Source organism: Prunus mume, linkage group LG5 (genome assembly GCF_029339155.1).
Source record: "Prunus mume cultivar Tortuosa linkage group LG5, ASM2933915v1, whole genome shotgun sequence".
Taxonomy (NCBI): Eukaryota; Viridiplantae; Streptophyta; class Magnoliopsida; order Rosales; family Rosaceae; genus Prunus; species Prunus mume.
The window spans coordinates 14,382,619-14,399,766 of NC_142702.1; the positions used below are offsets into that span (position 1 = coordinate 14,382,619).

Below are 17,148 nucleotides of genomic sequence, written 5' to 3' on the forward strand. Positions count from 1 at the left end.
GAAATTTTTATAATCACTTGTGGACATAAATTGTAGTCATTTGTATTTTTGTACGTATTTGGTGTTTCATGCATCTACTGTCTTGTTATGATTCGTATCTTAGAAAGAGGTGAAGTCTACTCTGACATTTTAATTGAATTTATGATTGAACAAAAAAAAATATTTATAGAAAAACTCTTTCACAATTTTGTTTTGATGAATCTAGTGGAAAACAGTATTGATATGCATACTAGTGGTTTTAGGTCCGTAATCAACCTTGGTAGTGTATATGTGAAAAGCCGCTCTCCTTGTAGTTTAGACTATCGCTTGTATTCGGAAAAAAGAAAAGTGAACCAAGAACGAATTATTTTATAATAAAAAATTAATTATTACAAGAAATGCAAATAAAGTAGGCTGTGATCACAGATCAAATCTTAGGAATCAATTCAAAAAACCAAAAAATGAAAATGAAAATTTGTGTCATCATCAGTGATCACAAACCAAGCAAGAAAACATCTTTTTAGCAAACGACTTGGGAGATGGCGATTCAAGTGAGGTTGCACAGACCACAATCTCAGATTCGTCTGCTCCACCTTCCCTGGCTTTCTCACATTCATCTGAAAATTTCTTAAACGATGCTTCCACATAGTTGACAGCCTTGGAAACAGACATCTTCTCCACCAGTTTGTTGGGATAAATATCCTTTCTATGGTCCCCATTTATGGCCGCTGCCAATTGCACTATTTCTTCTTGAAAATCACTCATTTTGGCCCCGTCTTTGGATGTAGTCTCTCGTAGTTTCACAGGTTCGGGCAAAGTCACTGCGAAAGGCAGAGACGTCAAACGTTGAAACACTCAAAAACTCTCAAACGGTGATTCAACAACACCACAAATTTGTAGGCATAAAAAAGATCGATACTTATGTATTAAAACAAAAAAGCTTTAAATTTAGGTTCACCTGGACAGTCAGTTCTTGGGGTTGATCTACTTAGGACACCCTCAAAGGTTCCCGCCCAAGCATCACGCTTTGTAAGAAACTCTTTTAGGTTGAAAATCTTCTTCACAGTTGCTGGGATTGAGGAGTGCTCGAATTCTGATGAGGGATATGGCCCTGAAGGCCCATGCAACACTGCATTTTTGTTATAAAAATAAATAAAAATTAATTAGTAACCCAGTAATTTTTTTTGTCTGACTTGTAATGACTACTTTTTTTTATCCCCATCCATGTATGGGAAATTTATGCAAGGGGTTACCCTTAAGTCATACTTTTATAATTAGTAAATACGATACAAATAGTTTAGTTGTTTGAGTTACCTGTTCCACGTTCAATCCATGGAGAGATTAAGATGGCTGGAACCCGGACACCAAGACGATCGAATTTGAAGTTGTATGGCCCGGGACCGGCGATATCATCTGGACTAGGAACATCCGTCACAGGTGTTGGAACATGATCATAGAAACCGCCATGCTCGTCATATATTATTACAAACAACATTTCATTCCATTGGGGACTTGCTCTTAGTGCTTCATACACTTCCTTTATAAACTTCTGGCCTTCAGAAACGTCGTGGGACGGGTGATCATCATTTGCAGGAAATGATAACACATCAAAGAACCTTTGCTCCACCACCACATAGTTTGGTAACTTCCCCTCCTCGCAGTGCTTCTTGAATTGCAGATCAAACTGATGGAAATTCTTAATGTACTTCAATTTTCTTAGGTTCCTGCCATGTAAATTAAAATTCAAAACGAAACATGAGCGCTTTTTACTTCTTTGTTAATTAAAATAAATAAATGAATTTCTACCATAAATGGTTTGACAAAAAAGATAGAGAAGGAATAAGATAATAGAAGGTTTAAGAAAACAAGAGGTGATACATGTGAGGAAAGACAATATATAGATTGCTTTTGTAAAATTAAAATTATAACCTAGAACGATTGTCTTTGTTTATGTGTTATCATGATTTCTTTTTCCCTCTCATCTTTTATGTATCCAAATATTTTCAAATTATTCGCAAGTATCCAACTTAAAATCAATTAGCAATGAATAGAAAGACATAAGTCGTTTTAACTATTAAGTAAGACTTTAATTCCCCGACATGGGATTCACACTCCAACACAAATATCTTATCTGAAAACATTAATTATATTAATATTAATGATCCATGTGACATATAATATATATATATATATATATATATAACAACTGGCCATCCAATTTCAAGATTGGATGTTTCAATTTTTTCTTTTGTTTTTTGTTAATAGCGCAATTGGTCTGTTTAAATAATGTCAAAAGAAAAAGTAACATGTGTTTTAAAATAACTTTGAAGTAATGATGGGTTTCATGTTAATGACTTGATAAATTAAATGGTTAGGAAGAGAGAAGCGACAAAGCAATAGTTATGTAATAAGGGGACAACTTCGGATTTGAATGGCAAATGGAATCATTAATTAGGTGGATTTTCACATGGCATGCATGTTCTTTTATATATATTATATATAATCAATCATGCTGAAGCAGAATTGTTGATAAAGTATAGGTACTTTATATTAATTAATTTAAGGGCAGAGGTTGACCAGTTCATTTTCTCTTTGATTTCTTTTGTATAATACTTCAGTCGTTTGTTTAACCATTTAAAGTTAGGTGAAGTCTTAGCAAGGATTCAGCTGGCAGTCTCCAAAATTCCAACCTGGCGTTTTAGAAATTATGCAACATAGCCTTTCGGAATAGAGATTTTGTACTTAATTTTTTTCTCACGGATACTATGTAATTCGAATCTGAAATCTCTTATATGAAAGTGAATGCACTTCTACTATGCTAGAACTTCGAATCTAAATCTCTTATATAAAAGTGAACGCCCTTCTACTGTGCTAGAACTTATTGGCTTGTACTAATATTTTTATTTTTAGTTCGCATTGTCTATGGCCAATTAAATTCATTTTTTTAGAGAAGAAATTAAGCAACAAAAACAATGAAATAAAAAGACAATATTTTATTATGTGTTTTTGTTATCAATGTCTTGGATTCTTTTATCTGGATTGTTACTCTAAACACTTATTTAAATATTTAATTAGAAACTAGCTTCATATGCGCTTCACGTTTGTGAGAGGCCTTTTTTAAAAAATTTAAATTTATTTTAGAATTAAAAAAGATAATGGGTAGTTGCGTTCCATAAAAATAGGATCCATTATCTTATTTTTGTTTTAATTTTAATTTTTTATATATGAAAAAGTGTGAATTTACCATATTATCATCATTTAATTAATAATTTCAATTCTTAATGTTTGTATTAAGTAAGAGTATTTTCTAGTATTTTGAATATTTTATCATTCTCTGTATTTTGCTCTATATATATAGATTATGGAATTACGTAGGCTACATATCTTAATTCAGGTCTAAAGAACAAAAAAAAAGAACCTAAAAGTTTCTAATGTATTAATTTTAAAATCGCTTGTTATAAATTCCAAGTTTTCAAAAAATTATCACTCAAAATTCACTTGTATCTCTCTGCTCATCAAATACTTATATTTTTGTTGGTAAAAATTAATCAATATTTTTAGAGAGACGAAAAAAAAAGAAAGAGGAAGTTACAAATGCTGAAACTTGTTGAAACAGAATGATTTGAATTTTTTTTACCTGTACAGAAGAGTGGAAGGGAAGGTCTGAAAGTAAATCCCGAAAGAAAAGTCTTCTTCATCCAACGACTGAAATATAGTCTTCTGAGGCAACCCTTCGACCAGCGTCTTAGTATCATTCCCCGTCAGCCCATGCGACGTCGCAGAGTGGATGTACTGACGGTTCGGCTGCGTTGCAGCCGGAACCGAAGCAAACCATTGGTCACACACCGCAAACTCCTTCACCAGCTCCCTGTGAACGGCTACGTTTTCGGGCCTGAAACCGTTCATGACCGTCTCAGCAAGACCAGTCTGTGTCTTCTCTGCGTTTTGGGCGAAACCCTTCATTGTGGGAGCAAGGGTTTTGGTGGCGGAGGCCTCCGTCCATGGCTCGCCGAAGACTTGCTCGTAAACGGCTTGGATGGAGTGGCCTGGGTCCGGGTCCACGTAGGCGGAGTTGTCGCCCAAGAAGACTAGGGCGGAGTTCGGGTCGGAGGTGGAAATGGGGTTGGATTCGGATCCGGTGACGCCGTTGATCTCAGGGTTTAGGGACTTCATCCACCCTAGCATGTGGTCGAAGGAGCGGTTCTCTTGGACCAAAACGACCACCGTTTTGATGGGGCTGCTGCTGCTGCTTGACTCTGTAACCATTGTTGGTGGTGGTGGTGGTGGCGGCAGCGGCAATTAATGGTGTTTTGGTGGTGTCGGAATATGAGTATTGTGTAAATGTTGTTCAGCTTACGTTTTGGATGTTTTGATAATGGGTATCTATAGAGAGAGAGAGAGAGAGAGAGAGAGAGAGAGAGAGAGAGAGGATATTGGAGAAAAAAAAAACACGTGATTCATTTTAGGGGCTAATTACATTTTACTATTATTTCATTTACCTCATGTAAAACAATTATACCATGCTCTCAATATTTGGTCAAAGAAGTACTTAAACTATTCGTTAATTGATGACATGAGAATTATGGGATACTTCTTTTTAGTTATGTGGATGACAAATGTGTGTCGCATAGATTAAAAAAAATAAATTGTTTAAAAAATTAATAAATTTTGAGAATGTAATTTCAATATAAAACATAATATATATATATATATAAAGTAAAAGACAGAGAATAGTGAAACATTCAAAATATATAAAATACCTTTAGTTAATTCAAACATTAAGAATTGAAATTATTAATTAAATAAGGATAATATAGTAAATTTAAATTTTTTATATTAAAAAATAAAATAAAAAATGAAATCAGATAATAACTGCTCATGTTATTTTTTCTTCATACTAAAAAAATAAAAAATAAAAAAAAATTAATTGGCACATGCGTGAGCATGTGCCAAGGAGCTAGTATTAAATAAACAAATAACATTCTCTCCTACCCAAAAGACTTGTTGCCCCTCTCCGAAATGAGTTCCAATCTCTTGTGCCCAATTTCCATGTGCATTTAAGCGGCAGTGTAAATTTTCGTTGTTCTTCTAAAATGATTGTGCTAGTTCACAAAGGTGCCATTACATTTGGTTTCAAGGTATAAGAATAGTTTTCAGAAGTCCTTCTTGTAGTAGAATAAATAATGGTGAAGGTTCAATATTGGTAATGGTTTGTGTGGGATAAAATAATCGCATGTTAATCTTAAGACGGCACATAGATTAAAGGGAGACCACAAGGAATGAATTGTCCTTGATTAAGGCGAGAGAAGATGTGAAACATCTTATCACGCATTAATTATGGGCAGTTGGCATTATTGCTTAAGGGATTCCTCAGCCAGGGTTATTGAGGATATCATGCTCACCTATTTTGTGTAAATGTCTCAAGCGTCCACATCAATGGATTGTCACTCCCTCCAATAAATGTCGAATGCATAGTCTTTCACGGTCATAAATCATCTTTCAAAAAGCTGAATATAAACCAACCTTCGCCTTTAGGAGAAAGTAACTATTCCTTGAGCTAAGAAACCCTATTTTTCTCTTTGTACGGTCAAACTGATTTAGGCATCACAGGTTTTTTGGCTCACACAACATCAGTGTGTTCAAAGACTAGCTATTCGTGTCAGGTGACTCGACCCATTTAGAGTTAACCTATTTAATAAACAGGTTGTGTCTAGCCTGCCTATTTAGGAAAATGTCAATCCCCCGAGCCCACAACCTGAACTCATATGGACTCAGGCTGTGCTCGTGTTGGGCTACTAAACAGGCTGATATGGGCCCACGTCAAATTTGACTTATCTATTGCTTCTTCTTCTTTTTGTAATTTTTTTTACAACTTCATTTAAATATTTTGCACAATTATGTATATATGAATAAGATTTATTATTTGTTTTTTTTAAAAAAAAAAAAAAAAAGAGGTCAATAAAGTTATTTAAAGTACATTTAAATAGAAAATTGCTAAATTATTGTTTGGGTTTTAAAAATTGAAACTTGCAAAATAAAATCATTAGTTTATATATAAAGGAAACATTAATTTTTAATATATATTATTAGAGAAAAGAAATAGACTTGAATTTAAGATATATATGTAATAATATTATGTATTATTTTTCTCTAAAATAAGTATAATTTAAGAAATAGGCTTTAAACAGGGTCACCCGTTGGATTTCGGACCGACACAACCCACGACAAACCACAGGCCGGCCTGGTCATTTGGACTTAATTACCATGTCCAGGCACAGCCCAAAGATACGGGCCATGTTGTGCCAGGTCTCACTTAAGCAAGTCGTGCTCATGCTAGGGCCAATCCAATCCGTTTGACACCTCTACTAGATAAGTTCATGGTAATATTTTTTTTTTCCCTCATTTGCATATGTCTCTTTTTCAAAGGTGCCTAGCCTCTATGATTTTGAAGTTACACAAAGAGGAATTGAACTCTTGGCCTTCTTCATATTTTCCTTTTCAGTTACACAAAGGTGCTTCTTCAATTCCCACCAGCAATGGAGGAAACAAGAGTCACATGACCATTGGTATCCCTAGCTAAGAGCATCTCCAGCAGACTTCCTATCCTCTCATCTTTACCTACTTTGGCTAAAAAGAAGGAAAATCCTCCTTCTAGTAGACTCCCTACTTGGCTCTCTATTTTGGGGAACCAACTTTTGGCTCTCTACATCTAGCAAGGAAGAGAGAGAAATGGAGGCTTGCCAAATTGAAGAGAAAGAGAAAGAAAGAGAAAAATGGGAGAGAGATAGAGACAATTGGGAGGTTGGTGGGGTTGGGTTTCTACTTTTCTTTTTAATATATTTGATTTGCAAGATAAAGAGAAAATAATAATAAAATATTTCAGATTAGCCAAAATAGAGAACGTTGCTGAAAGAAACACCTTTTAAGTTGTTTGCTATAATAGCTTTCTAGCTATTTTAGCTAGAAGAGATTCTTCTGGAGATGCTCTAAGTCCATGAAAATATTTATTCCCACATTTGCATATGACACACCTTTTCAAAAGTACGTAGCCGGTATGATTTTGAAGTTACATTGAACTCTTGGCCTTCTTCACACTTTCCTTTTTAATAATTAGGTGCTTTTTAAAGTAATTGCATAATTGTTAAAACTTGGATTCTTTAGTTGGGTACTAGAATCGATGATAGACAATTATGATATTTACCATATTTCATAGTGGGCCTTCATGTTGAGATGTGGTTGAGAGAGAAAAATTATAGTTTAACAACTATATCTTATTGAGAAATGCTAATTACTGTCTCTTTTGGCTTTCTCTTTTTGTCTTTTTCATTTATTTTGTGTCACATGTATTCAATTTACACATAAATCTATGTATTTAGTACAAAATACTAAAGTCATGTTTGGCATTCTATTTGAATCCGAATTGTTTAACTTCAAAACAGAATATGACTCCAAAATCAAAAAAGTATGTTTGGTAGGTCAAGTTTTGAAAATTCAAACTAAAAAAATAGCTCAAAAAAATCCAAATACTTGAAAATAGAAGAAAAAAATATTTGTTAGAATTTTTTTTCTAGTAACAGTTTTTAAGTTGCATATCAAACAAGTTTTTGAATCTCAAAATATGAATTTTTAGAGACAACGAGGTCTAACCCAATGGACAATGACCTTGACTTTCAAACTAGTAGTCTTTGGTTCAAATCCCCTAATGCTTTGCTTGTAAAGTTAATAAAGAAGTTTTAAACACATTAAATACATAAATTTATGTGTAAATAAAATACGCGTGATACAAAAATGAATGAGAAAGACAAGAGGGGAAAATAGCTAACTTTCATCTATTTGATTTTGAACGTGAGGCTAGAAAAAACAAGCACGAAAAAACAAGTCGCACTCATTAGCAAAGTTCATTGTTCCTATGATTTGTGTAGATTTGAATGGTTATATATGACCATTCAAAAATACCATTGATTTTTTTTTAAACACCATGATTAGCATGGCCAAAACATTATAAAACGTAAAAAGCCAAATTCAAATGAACTTTATGATTTGGACTGTACACATAAATCGATCACTAGTGCAAACAAAAAGCTTCTAATCACATAAAAAGAAAGAAAAGGGGACCGAAAAAGAAACGCGTCCATATACAATGTTTTTTTTCTTTAGGAATTTACACTCCAATGAAGAGACATATGAAAAGACAATTTACAACACAAGCAAATAATAACCCGCAACATAATTGTCTTGTACTTATGTTTTATTTAACAATAAAAACTACTTATTTTAAAAAATAAAATAAAATAATGACCCGTAACGTTGTTGGTCTAAATGATTTTTCATGAATGATTGAGATGTAAAACCCAAGAAATTTAGGTGCTCCAAACAAATTGAGTCATCAGTTATCGCAAACCAAACAAGAAAATATCCTTTGAGCAAACGACTTGTGATGTGGTGGTGAAGGGGAGGTTTCACAGACGACAATCTCAGATTCATCTGCCCCACTTTCCCTGGCTTTCTCACATGCATCTGAAAATTTCTCAAATGCTGCTTCCACATATCTGTGAGCTTCTACAACAGATATGTTCTCCACCAATTTGTTTGGATATATATCCTTTCTATGGTCTCCGTTCAAAGCCGCTGCCAATTGCACTAGTTCTTCTTGAAAATCACTTAACTTGGCCCCCTCTATAGGTGCAGTCTCTCGTAGTTTCGTAGGTTCACCCAAAGTGACTGCAATTAATTAATCAACAAATCAAACTCATGCATATGATATCTATAATCCAATATTGACTTTCCGGACAATACGAAACATTTTCTCCCTCGTTTATTCTTTGCTCTATTATACCATGCGGAGTATGCTATGAAGACTAGATTTATGTACCACATTGCATACGACGGCTTTAATAAAAGTGGAGCACACCCATACAATGAGTCTCACTTTTATTAGAAAACTGGTACATAAATGTGATCTCTCTAACATTTTCATGTAATATGCATGCTACCCACCAACAATCACTCTACACATTGTAAGATGACATGCACCCGTCATATAAGCAAGTTATAATGGTTGCAACAATCAACTTATATAATGATGAAAAATGTTCCCTTCAAACAATGCAGCAACTTAAAATATATATGTTGTTAAATTGTGAATCTGACTCATTAATAAGGTCGATTTGTACTAGAACGTCACGTTCGTATTCAATTTGGTAGTATGAGTTAGTTGGCAAGTGACAGCACAGAGATATTATTATGTACACATAGGTAAGAGTCGGCAAGGCTCACCTGGACAATCCGTTCTTGGGCTAGTTCTGCTCAGGACACCCTCAAAGGTTCCCGCCCAAGCATCACGCTTTGTCAAGAACTCTTTCAGATTGAAAATCTTCTTAACTGTTGCTGGGATTGAGGAGTGCTCGAACTCTGATGAGGGATACGGCCCTGAAGGCCCATGCAACACTGCAATTTTAATTATTACAAAAGATTAATTCGTGCAAGTTGTTCCCACTTGTAATAATTTTAGTAACTAATAAGACCTATCTAATCAACAGTATAATTAGTAAATATTTTTTTTTGCTGAGAAACATAATTAGTATAGATAATTTTATTATTTGAGTTACCTGTTCCGCGTTCAATCCACGGAGATATTAAGATGGCTGGAACCCGAACACCAAGACGATCAAATTTAAAATTGTATGGCTCAGGACCAACGATATCATCCGGACTAGGAACATCTGTCACAGGTGTTGGAACATGATCATAGAAACCGCCATGCTCGTCGTATATTATTACAAACAACATTTCATTCCATTGGGGGCTTGCTCTTAGTGCTTCATACACTTCTTTTATAAACTTCTGGCCTTCGGAGACGTCGTGGGATGGGTGATCATCATTTGCAGGAAATGATAAAACATCAAAGAACCTTTGCTCCACAACCACATAGTTTGGTAACTTTCCCTCCTCGCAATGTTTCTTGAATTGCAGATCAAATGCATGGAAATTGTCGATGTACTTCAATTTTCTTAGTTTCCTGTCATGAGCGGTGTGTACTTCTTTCGTGAATATTAAAGTATATAAAAATGTTATCCTTTATCATTGCACATGAGGACAGGCTAGTGACTTCAAGCTCAACCAAAGCATTGATTAGCCAGCTTGACACCACAACTAATACGACAAGAGAAAAGGTAATGTGTCATCAAATACCGACGAATGTCCATTTGAATATAATTAGTTATGGGTTCCAACTAATGACAAGATAAACCACTGGCTGGCAAGAAAAGAAGCAAAGCCAATTTGGGTGGGAAGGAGGACAATTTTGGGATTTTGAATAGCAAGCAAATGGTCAGGCATGCTAATCAATTATGCCACGTGGCATGCCGAGATTAGAGATCAGAGTTGACCCATTATTTGAATAAAAACAGTAAGCAATATCCACATGCATGAGAGATGCAATTTGGAGGTCTAACAATTCATTTTCTCTTTGATTTCTTTTGTACAGAATTGAAAATTAGGTATTAATGACGGCTATATAATTAGTTTCGCCAAGATAGAACAAAAACTAATGGCGGCTAACCATCTAAATTTAGGTGAGTCTTAGCAATATGCTCTGGCAGAATCCAAAGTCCCAACCAGACGTCTTAGAAATTATGCTACTTGGCCACTTGAATAATCATTAGAAACCTTTTCCCTATGACTTTTAAAAGCACCAGAAGCAATCAAATTATAAAGGATAACACTTATAAATTATTTGTTACTCAGAGCCTTAGATTCTTTTTTAGAAAGAGGGAATTGCTGTGGTACATATTAAAAAGATATTTAATTAACAAGCACATCTAATAAATGATTGAGATTAAAAATCCTTAACCAATTGTAAAACCAGAGAAGTTGCCAAGAAAAAAAGGCACTAGAAAATGCATGTAAATTTGATGAAAAACGATGGGAAATGTTGAAAGAAAAAATTCACTCGATTGGAGGTCAAGCACTACTTGAAGGGCCCGAGTATTATTCAAGGCGATTAGTGCATTTTTCAACGGTAATGTGTTTAGAGAATGATTAGTATTCGTCAATGGGGTTTAGTCGAGTAGGAAAGAGTCTTGATTTGCAAATCAGAGGTCTCGTACTCGAATCCTATGATATTTTGAACGTGTGCGAAAAAAAAGTAATTAAAGTAAAATGGTAAACTATTTAAATTGTTTTTATTACCTGTAGAGAAGGGTAGAAGGAAAGGACTGAAAGTAAATCCCAAAAGATAAGTCTTCTTCATCCAACGACTGAAATATTGTCTTCTGAGGCAACCCTTCGACCAGCTTCTGCGTGTCGTTGCTCGTCAGCCCATGAGACGTCGCCGAGTGCACGAATTGCCGGTTCGGCTGCGTCGAAGAAGGAATCGAAGCGAACCACCGGTCACATACCGCAAACTCCCTCACCAGCTCCGCTGAAACGGGGACGTTTTCCGGCTTAAAACCATTCATCACAGTCTCAGCAAGACCAGTCTGTGTCTTTTCAGCGTTTTGGGCAAAACCGTTCATTTTCGGAGGTAGCGTTTTGGAAGCGGAGGCCTCCGTCCACGGCTCGCCGAACACTTGCTCGTAGATGGCTTGGATGGAGTGGCCCGGGTTTGGGTCAACGTAGGCGGATCTGTCGCCGAAGAAGACTTGGGTGGAGTTCGGGTCGGAGGTGGAAATGAGGTTGGATTCGGATCCGGTGACGCCGTTAATCTCTGGGTTTAGGGACTTCATCCACCCCAGCATGTGGTCGAAGGAGCGGTTCTCTTGCACCAAAACGACCACCGTTTTGATGGGGCTGCTGCTGCTGCTGCTGCTGGACTCTGAAGCCATTTTTGGTGGTGGTTTGGTGGCTTGGGGATTTTGAAAGAGAGAGAGAGAGAGATGACGTTGAACAAGTTTTGGTTGGACTTTGGAGAAGAAGATTGGACATCATGAGTCTGATTGATTTTCTATTTTGCTAAAAAGGGTAGAGTTTCGCAAGAGTAGTATTATATTATTGTCTGGTTGTAATACTTTACTGGTTGTTCACTTTCTTAGAGTACTTTATTTATTTATTTTTTTTTTGGGAATAAAAGCTAAACTCTAACCTATTTTAAATTAATTTAATCTCCTTTGCTCTTGATCCAAGTTCAGACTTCTTGTATTAACTTTTTCACATTAATAATATTTTATCGCTTATCATTAAAAAAAAATTAATTAATCTAATCTCTAAGAGAAGGGGGACTCGAACTTATGTGTAAGGGGACATACTCACTATTCTGAGAATAAAAATGATCTTAACAAGTAGGGATGGACACTATTCGAATTGGATCGATTTCACCTTAAAATGACGGCCGAAATTACAATATAAAGGTTTATTTCGGTTCGGGTTTTGACAAAAGCCATAAAGAAAACCAAACCAAACCAATTTAAGACAGTTTGATTTTTTTTAGTTCGGCCGGTTTGGGTCTAAGCCAATTCTCTTTCCTTTTGCATTTTTTCAACCTTATTAGCCCAATTACGACTAACAAATTCTCAACTTGCTCCATACTTAAATAATTTGCTAGAGCACGAAACCATCCTAAAGTTCAACATGCCATAAAACTTCAAATTTCAATAACTAATATAGCTCAATTCAAATTTATCCATATATAGTTATTATCTAATTAGAGTATTACACATGTAAAATATAATATAAATAAATATACACATAAACAGTTCAGTTTGGTTTAAACCGGTTTACAACAAAACCAAATCAAATCAAATTATATGCGATCCGGTTCGATTACTTTTTCTTAATTAAAATTAAATCGAGCTGATAATTATGGTTTAAATAGGCCGATTTCATCGGTTGTGCGGGATTGACAAGATACTGTTGGAATTTTCTTTTCATGAAATATAAAGTATAATTGTCATTATCATTAAAACTGGAATCCCGTCTCTCTTTCTTTGGTTGCCCATGGAAATGGGAAAACCTTCCCATGCATGTTTGCAAATCAAACATGATAGATGACTTGTTTTGGTCGGAATAAATGAATACCAAAAGAATCATTCTTTTGAACAAAGGCTAACCTAAGATAAACTTACTTCTACCATCAATAACAGTACCATTATATGCTAGCAAGCGTATTGGTATTTAACGTGGGATGGGAATGGGAAAATCACACCCTCTCTTTCCCATACATGTTTGCAATTATCAAACATGATAAATGACTTAAAAATCCTTAACCAATTGTAAAACCGGAGAAGTTCCCAAGAAAAAAAGGCACTAGAAAATGCATGTAAATTTGATGAAAAACGATGGGAAATGCTGAAAGAAAAAATTCACTCGATTGGAGGTCAAGCACTACTTGAAGGGCCCGAGTATTATATTCAAGGCAATTAGTGCATTTTTCAATGGGATATATTTCTAAAGCATGAAGAACTAATGAAAAAAAGAAGATAGAACTCTTTAATGTGTTTAGAGAATGATTAGTATTCGTCAATGGGGTTTAGTCCAGTAAGAAAGAGTCTTGATTTGCAAATCAAGGTCTCATATTCGAACCTCATGATATTTTGAACGTGTGTGAAAAAAAAAGTAATTAAAGTAAAATGATAAACTATTTAAATTGTTTTTATTACCTGTAGAGAAGGGTGGAAGGTACGGACTGAAAGTAAATCCCAAAAGATAAGTCTTCTTCATCCAACGACTGAAATATTGTCTTCTGAGGCAACCCTTCGACCAGCTTCTGCGTGTCGTTGCTCGTCAGCCCATGAGACGTCGCCGAGTGCACGAACTGCCGGTTCGGCTGCGTCGAAGAAGGAACTGAAGCGAACCACCGGTCACATACCGCAAACTCCCTCACCAGCTCCGCTGAAACGGGGACGTTTTCCGGCTTAAAACCACTCATCACCGTCTCAGCAAGACCAGTCTGTGTCTTTTCAGCGTTTTGGGCAAAACCGTTCATTTTCGGAGGTAGCTTTTTGGAAGCGGAGGCCTCCGTCCACGGCTCGCCGAACACTTGCTCGTAGATGGCTTGGATGGAGTGGTCCGGGTCTGGGTCGACGTAGGCCGCGCTGTCGCCGAAGAAGAGTTGGGTGGAGTTCGGGTCGGAGGTGGAAATGAGGTTGGATTCGGATCCGGTGACGCCGTTAATCTCTGGGTTTAGGGACTTCATCCACCCCAGCATGTGGTCGAAGGAGCGGTTCTCTTGCACCAAAACGACCACCGTTTTGATGGGGCTGCTGCTGCTGCTGCTGCTTGACTCTGAAGCCATTTTTTATGGTGGTTTGGTGGCTTGGGGATTTTGAAAGTTGTGTAAAATGTTGTTGAGCTGGTCGACGTTGTGTGTGTGGCTATATATGGTTATTGAGAGAGATATATATGATGTTGAACAAGTTTTGGTTGGACTTTGGAGAAGAAGATTGGACATTATGAGTATGATTGATTTTCTATTTTGCTAAAAAGGGTAGAGTTTCACAAGAGTAGTAATTATATTATTGTCTGGTTGTAATACTTTATCTGGTTTGTTCACTTTCTTAGAGTACTTTTTTTTTTTTTTTTGAATAAAAGCTATAATCTATTTTAATTTAATCTAATCTCCTTTGCCCTTGCTTCAGCCTCCTTGTATTAGTTTTTTCACATCAATAATATTATATCGCTTATTATTATATAAAAAATTTAATTAATCTAATCTCTATGAGAAGGGGGACTCAAACTTAGGTGCAAGAGAACGGACTCACTATCCTGAGAATAAAAATGATCTTAACAAGTAGGGGTGGACACTATTCAAATTGAATCGATTTTACCTTAAAATCACGGCGGGAATTACAACATAAAGGTTTATTTCGGTTCGGTTTTTGACAAAAGCCATGAAGAAAACCAAACCAAACCAATTTAAGAAAGTTTGATTTTTTTTAGTTCGGCCGGTTTGGGTCTAAGCCAATTCTCTTTCCTTTTTCATTTTTTCAACCTTATTAGCCTAATTACAACCAACAAATTCTCAACTTGCTCCATACTTATATCATTTGCTAGAGCACGAAACCATCCTAAAGTTCAACATGCCATAAAAGTTGAAATTTCAATCACTAATATAGCTCAATTGAAATATCTATACATAGTTGTTATCTAATTAGAGTATTACACATGTAAAATATAAAATAAATAAATATACACATAAACAGTTCAGTTTTGTTCAGGCCGGTTTACAACAAAACCAAATCAAATCAAATCAAATCAAATCATATACGATCCGGTTCGATTTTCAAATTGTTTGACTTTTTCTTAATTAAAATTAAATCAAACTGATAATTATGGTTTAAATAGGCCGATTTCATCGGTTGTGCCGGATTGACAAGATACTGTTGGAATTTTCTTTTCATGAAATATAAAGTATAACCTAAGATGAACTTACTTCGACCATCAATAACAGAACCATTATTAGCTGGCAAGCATGTTGGTATTTAACTGTAAACGAGCAAATTTCTTATAGTGTCATATGTTGTAAAGATAATTTCTAAATATTTGAGTCTTCCTCTTAATTGAATAATTATTCTTATGGTATGTTTATTAATCTGTAATTTGATTAGGAGGAATTGAATTGAGGAGGAGTTGGATTGAGAAGAATTAGATTCCGGATTCCTATTGAAGTTGTTTACTAAACCATATAAAATTAGGGTAGGAGTGGTCCTAATTACTAAAATGTCCTCGTTGTTGGGTTAAAGTGGATGCCAAATTTAAATTTTAAAAAATTGTGTGAGGATAATATAATGGGTAAAAAATATGAATTCCTAATGAGTTAATTCTCTAGGAATTAGAATACCATCTCCCACCCAAGAATTGAATTCCTCCAAAATCAGGAATTCAATTCCTAATTTTATGTGGGCCCCATTTACTTTTGAATTCCTTGATGTGAAGTAAATACAGAAATCCGCCATAGGTGAAATTCAATTCTTGATTAGTAAACACATCATTAATAAAGAGGAAAAGATATGATTGATTTTCTATTTTGCGAAAAAGGGTAGAGTTTCACAAGAGTAGTATTCTATTATTGTAGAATTCTTTTAACTGGTTGTAATAAGCAGTTTATCTAGGTTTTCACCTTCATACTCTTTTTTTTTTGGAATAAAAACGATAGTCTATTATACTTTAAATTAATCTAATATATGAGAAGAGGGACTATAAAGTAGGTGCGAAGGGATGGACTGAGAATAAAAATGGTGTTAACAAGATACTCATGGGCGGAATTAGGCTAATGGCTATAGTGGGCTGTAGCCCAGGGAGGTTTTTAGGGATAAAAAAAATCAAACCAATATATTTGACTTATTTTAAATATAGCCAAGTATGTATTAATCTATTAAAGTCTAAAGAAGTCCAATTCTTTATGAATTTAGTCTTTGGGCATCAATAAAAATATACATGAAAATATGTACACTTTCAATTATGCTGTTGAATATATTTTCATTTTGATAATATGTGTTTTTTGGTTGCATTTAATTTGTATTTGTTTTATGCTAAAACTTATGGGAAATTAGCATTTAGCCTTGCACTTGAGGAACTAGTGTGGTTTATATGATTTAATGAATACTTTTATCTCTAGAGAGGCAATAGAAATTGTAAGTACAAAAGAAAATGATTATTAGATTTTTAAGCTAATAAATTTAGCTAGCCTACACGTTAATAAATTACTGGTTCCGCCCTTGAAGATACCGTTAAAATTTTCTTTTCATGAAGTGAAGTATAAGGTATAATTGTCATTATCATTACAACAGGAAGCCCGTCTCTTTCTTTGGATGCCCATGGGAATGGGAAAACCACCCTCTCTTTCCCATACATGTTTGCAATTATCAAACATGATAAATGACGTTTTTTGGTCGGAATAAACGAATTAATTTCATATTCATACCAAAAGTATCATTCATGTGAACAAAGGCTAACTTAAGATAAACCTGCTTCTACCATCAATAATAACGGAACCACTATATGCTAGCAAGAGTATTGCTTTCATTCTCTTGAGTTTTTATGGCAATAAACATCACCTTACAGTACATCGATATTTAACTCTAAAAGAGTAAATTTTTTATAATAACGTAAACAATCATATATTGTAAATTATAAAGATAAGCATATTAAGTAGAAAATATTCTACTTTAATATAATCTAAATTATGAAGAAAAAAGCTCGAACTAGAATTCAAAATGAGGACCATGTCTGCGG

The 17,148-nt window shown here is 34.9% G+C and overlaps 2 protein-coding genes and 1 pseudogene across 2 annotated transcripts; all 3 read right to left on the bottom strand.

Moving 5' to 3' along the window:
• Positions 1 to 328: 328 nt before the first annotated feature.
• Positions 329 to 4,377, bottom strand: LOC103331283 (non-specific phospholipase C3-like). Its single transcript, XM_008233901.2, has 4 exons — positions 3,617 to 4,377; positions 1,294 to 1,703; positions 938 to 1,108; positions 329 to 800 (listed from the first exon to the last, which is right to left on the bottom strand). Exons 1-4 carry the CDS (start codon positions 4,243 to 4,245, stop codon positions 466 to 468), a joined length of 1,545 nt encoding a protein of 514 aa, XP_008232123.2. The 5' UTR covers positions 4,246 to 4,377; the 3' UTR covers positions 329 to 465.
• A 3,668-nt stretch (positions 4,378 to 8,045) lies between these two features.
• LOC103331281 (non-specific phospholipase C3-like) lies at positions 8,046 to 12,564 on the bottom strand. Its single transcript, XM_008233899.3, has 4 exons — positions 11,170 to 12,564; positions 9,588 to 9,997; positions 9,256 to 9,426; positions 8,046 to 8,700 (listed from the first exon to the last, which is right to left on the bottom strand). The coding sequence occupies exons 1-4, from the start codon at positions 11,802 to 11,804 to the stop codon at positions 8,366 to 8,368; spliced, it is 1,551 nt and encodes a 516-aa protein (XP_008232121.2). The 5' UTR covers positions 11,805 to 12,564; the 3' UTR covers positions 8,046 to 8,365.
• A 736-nt stretch (positions 12,565 to 13,300) lies between these two features.
• On the bottom strand, positions 13,301 to 14,296 carry LOC148917038 (non-specific phospholipase C3 pseudogene; annotated as a pseudogene).
• Between the last annotated feature and the right edge of the window lie 2,852 nt (positions 14,297 to 17,148).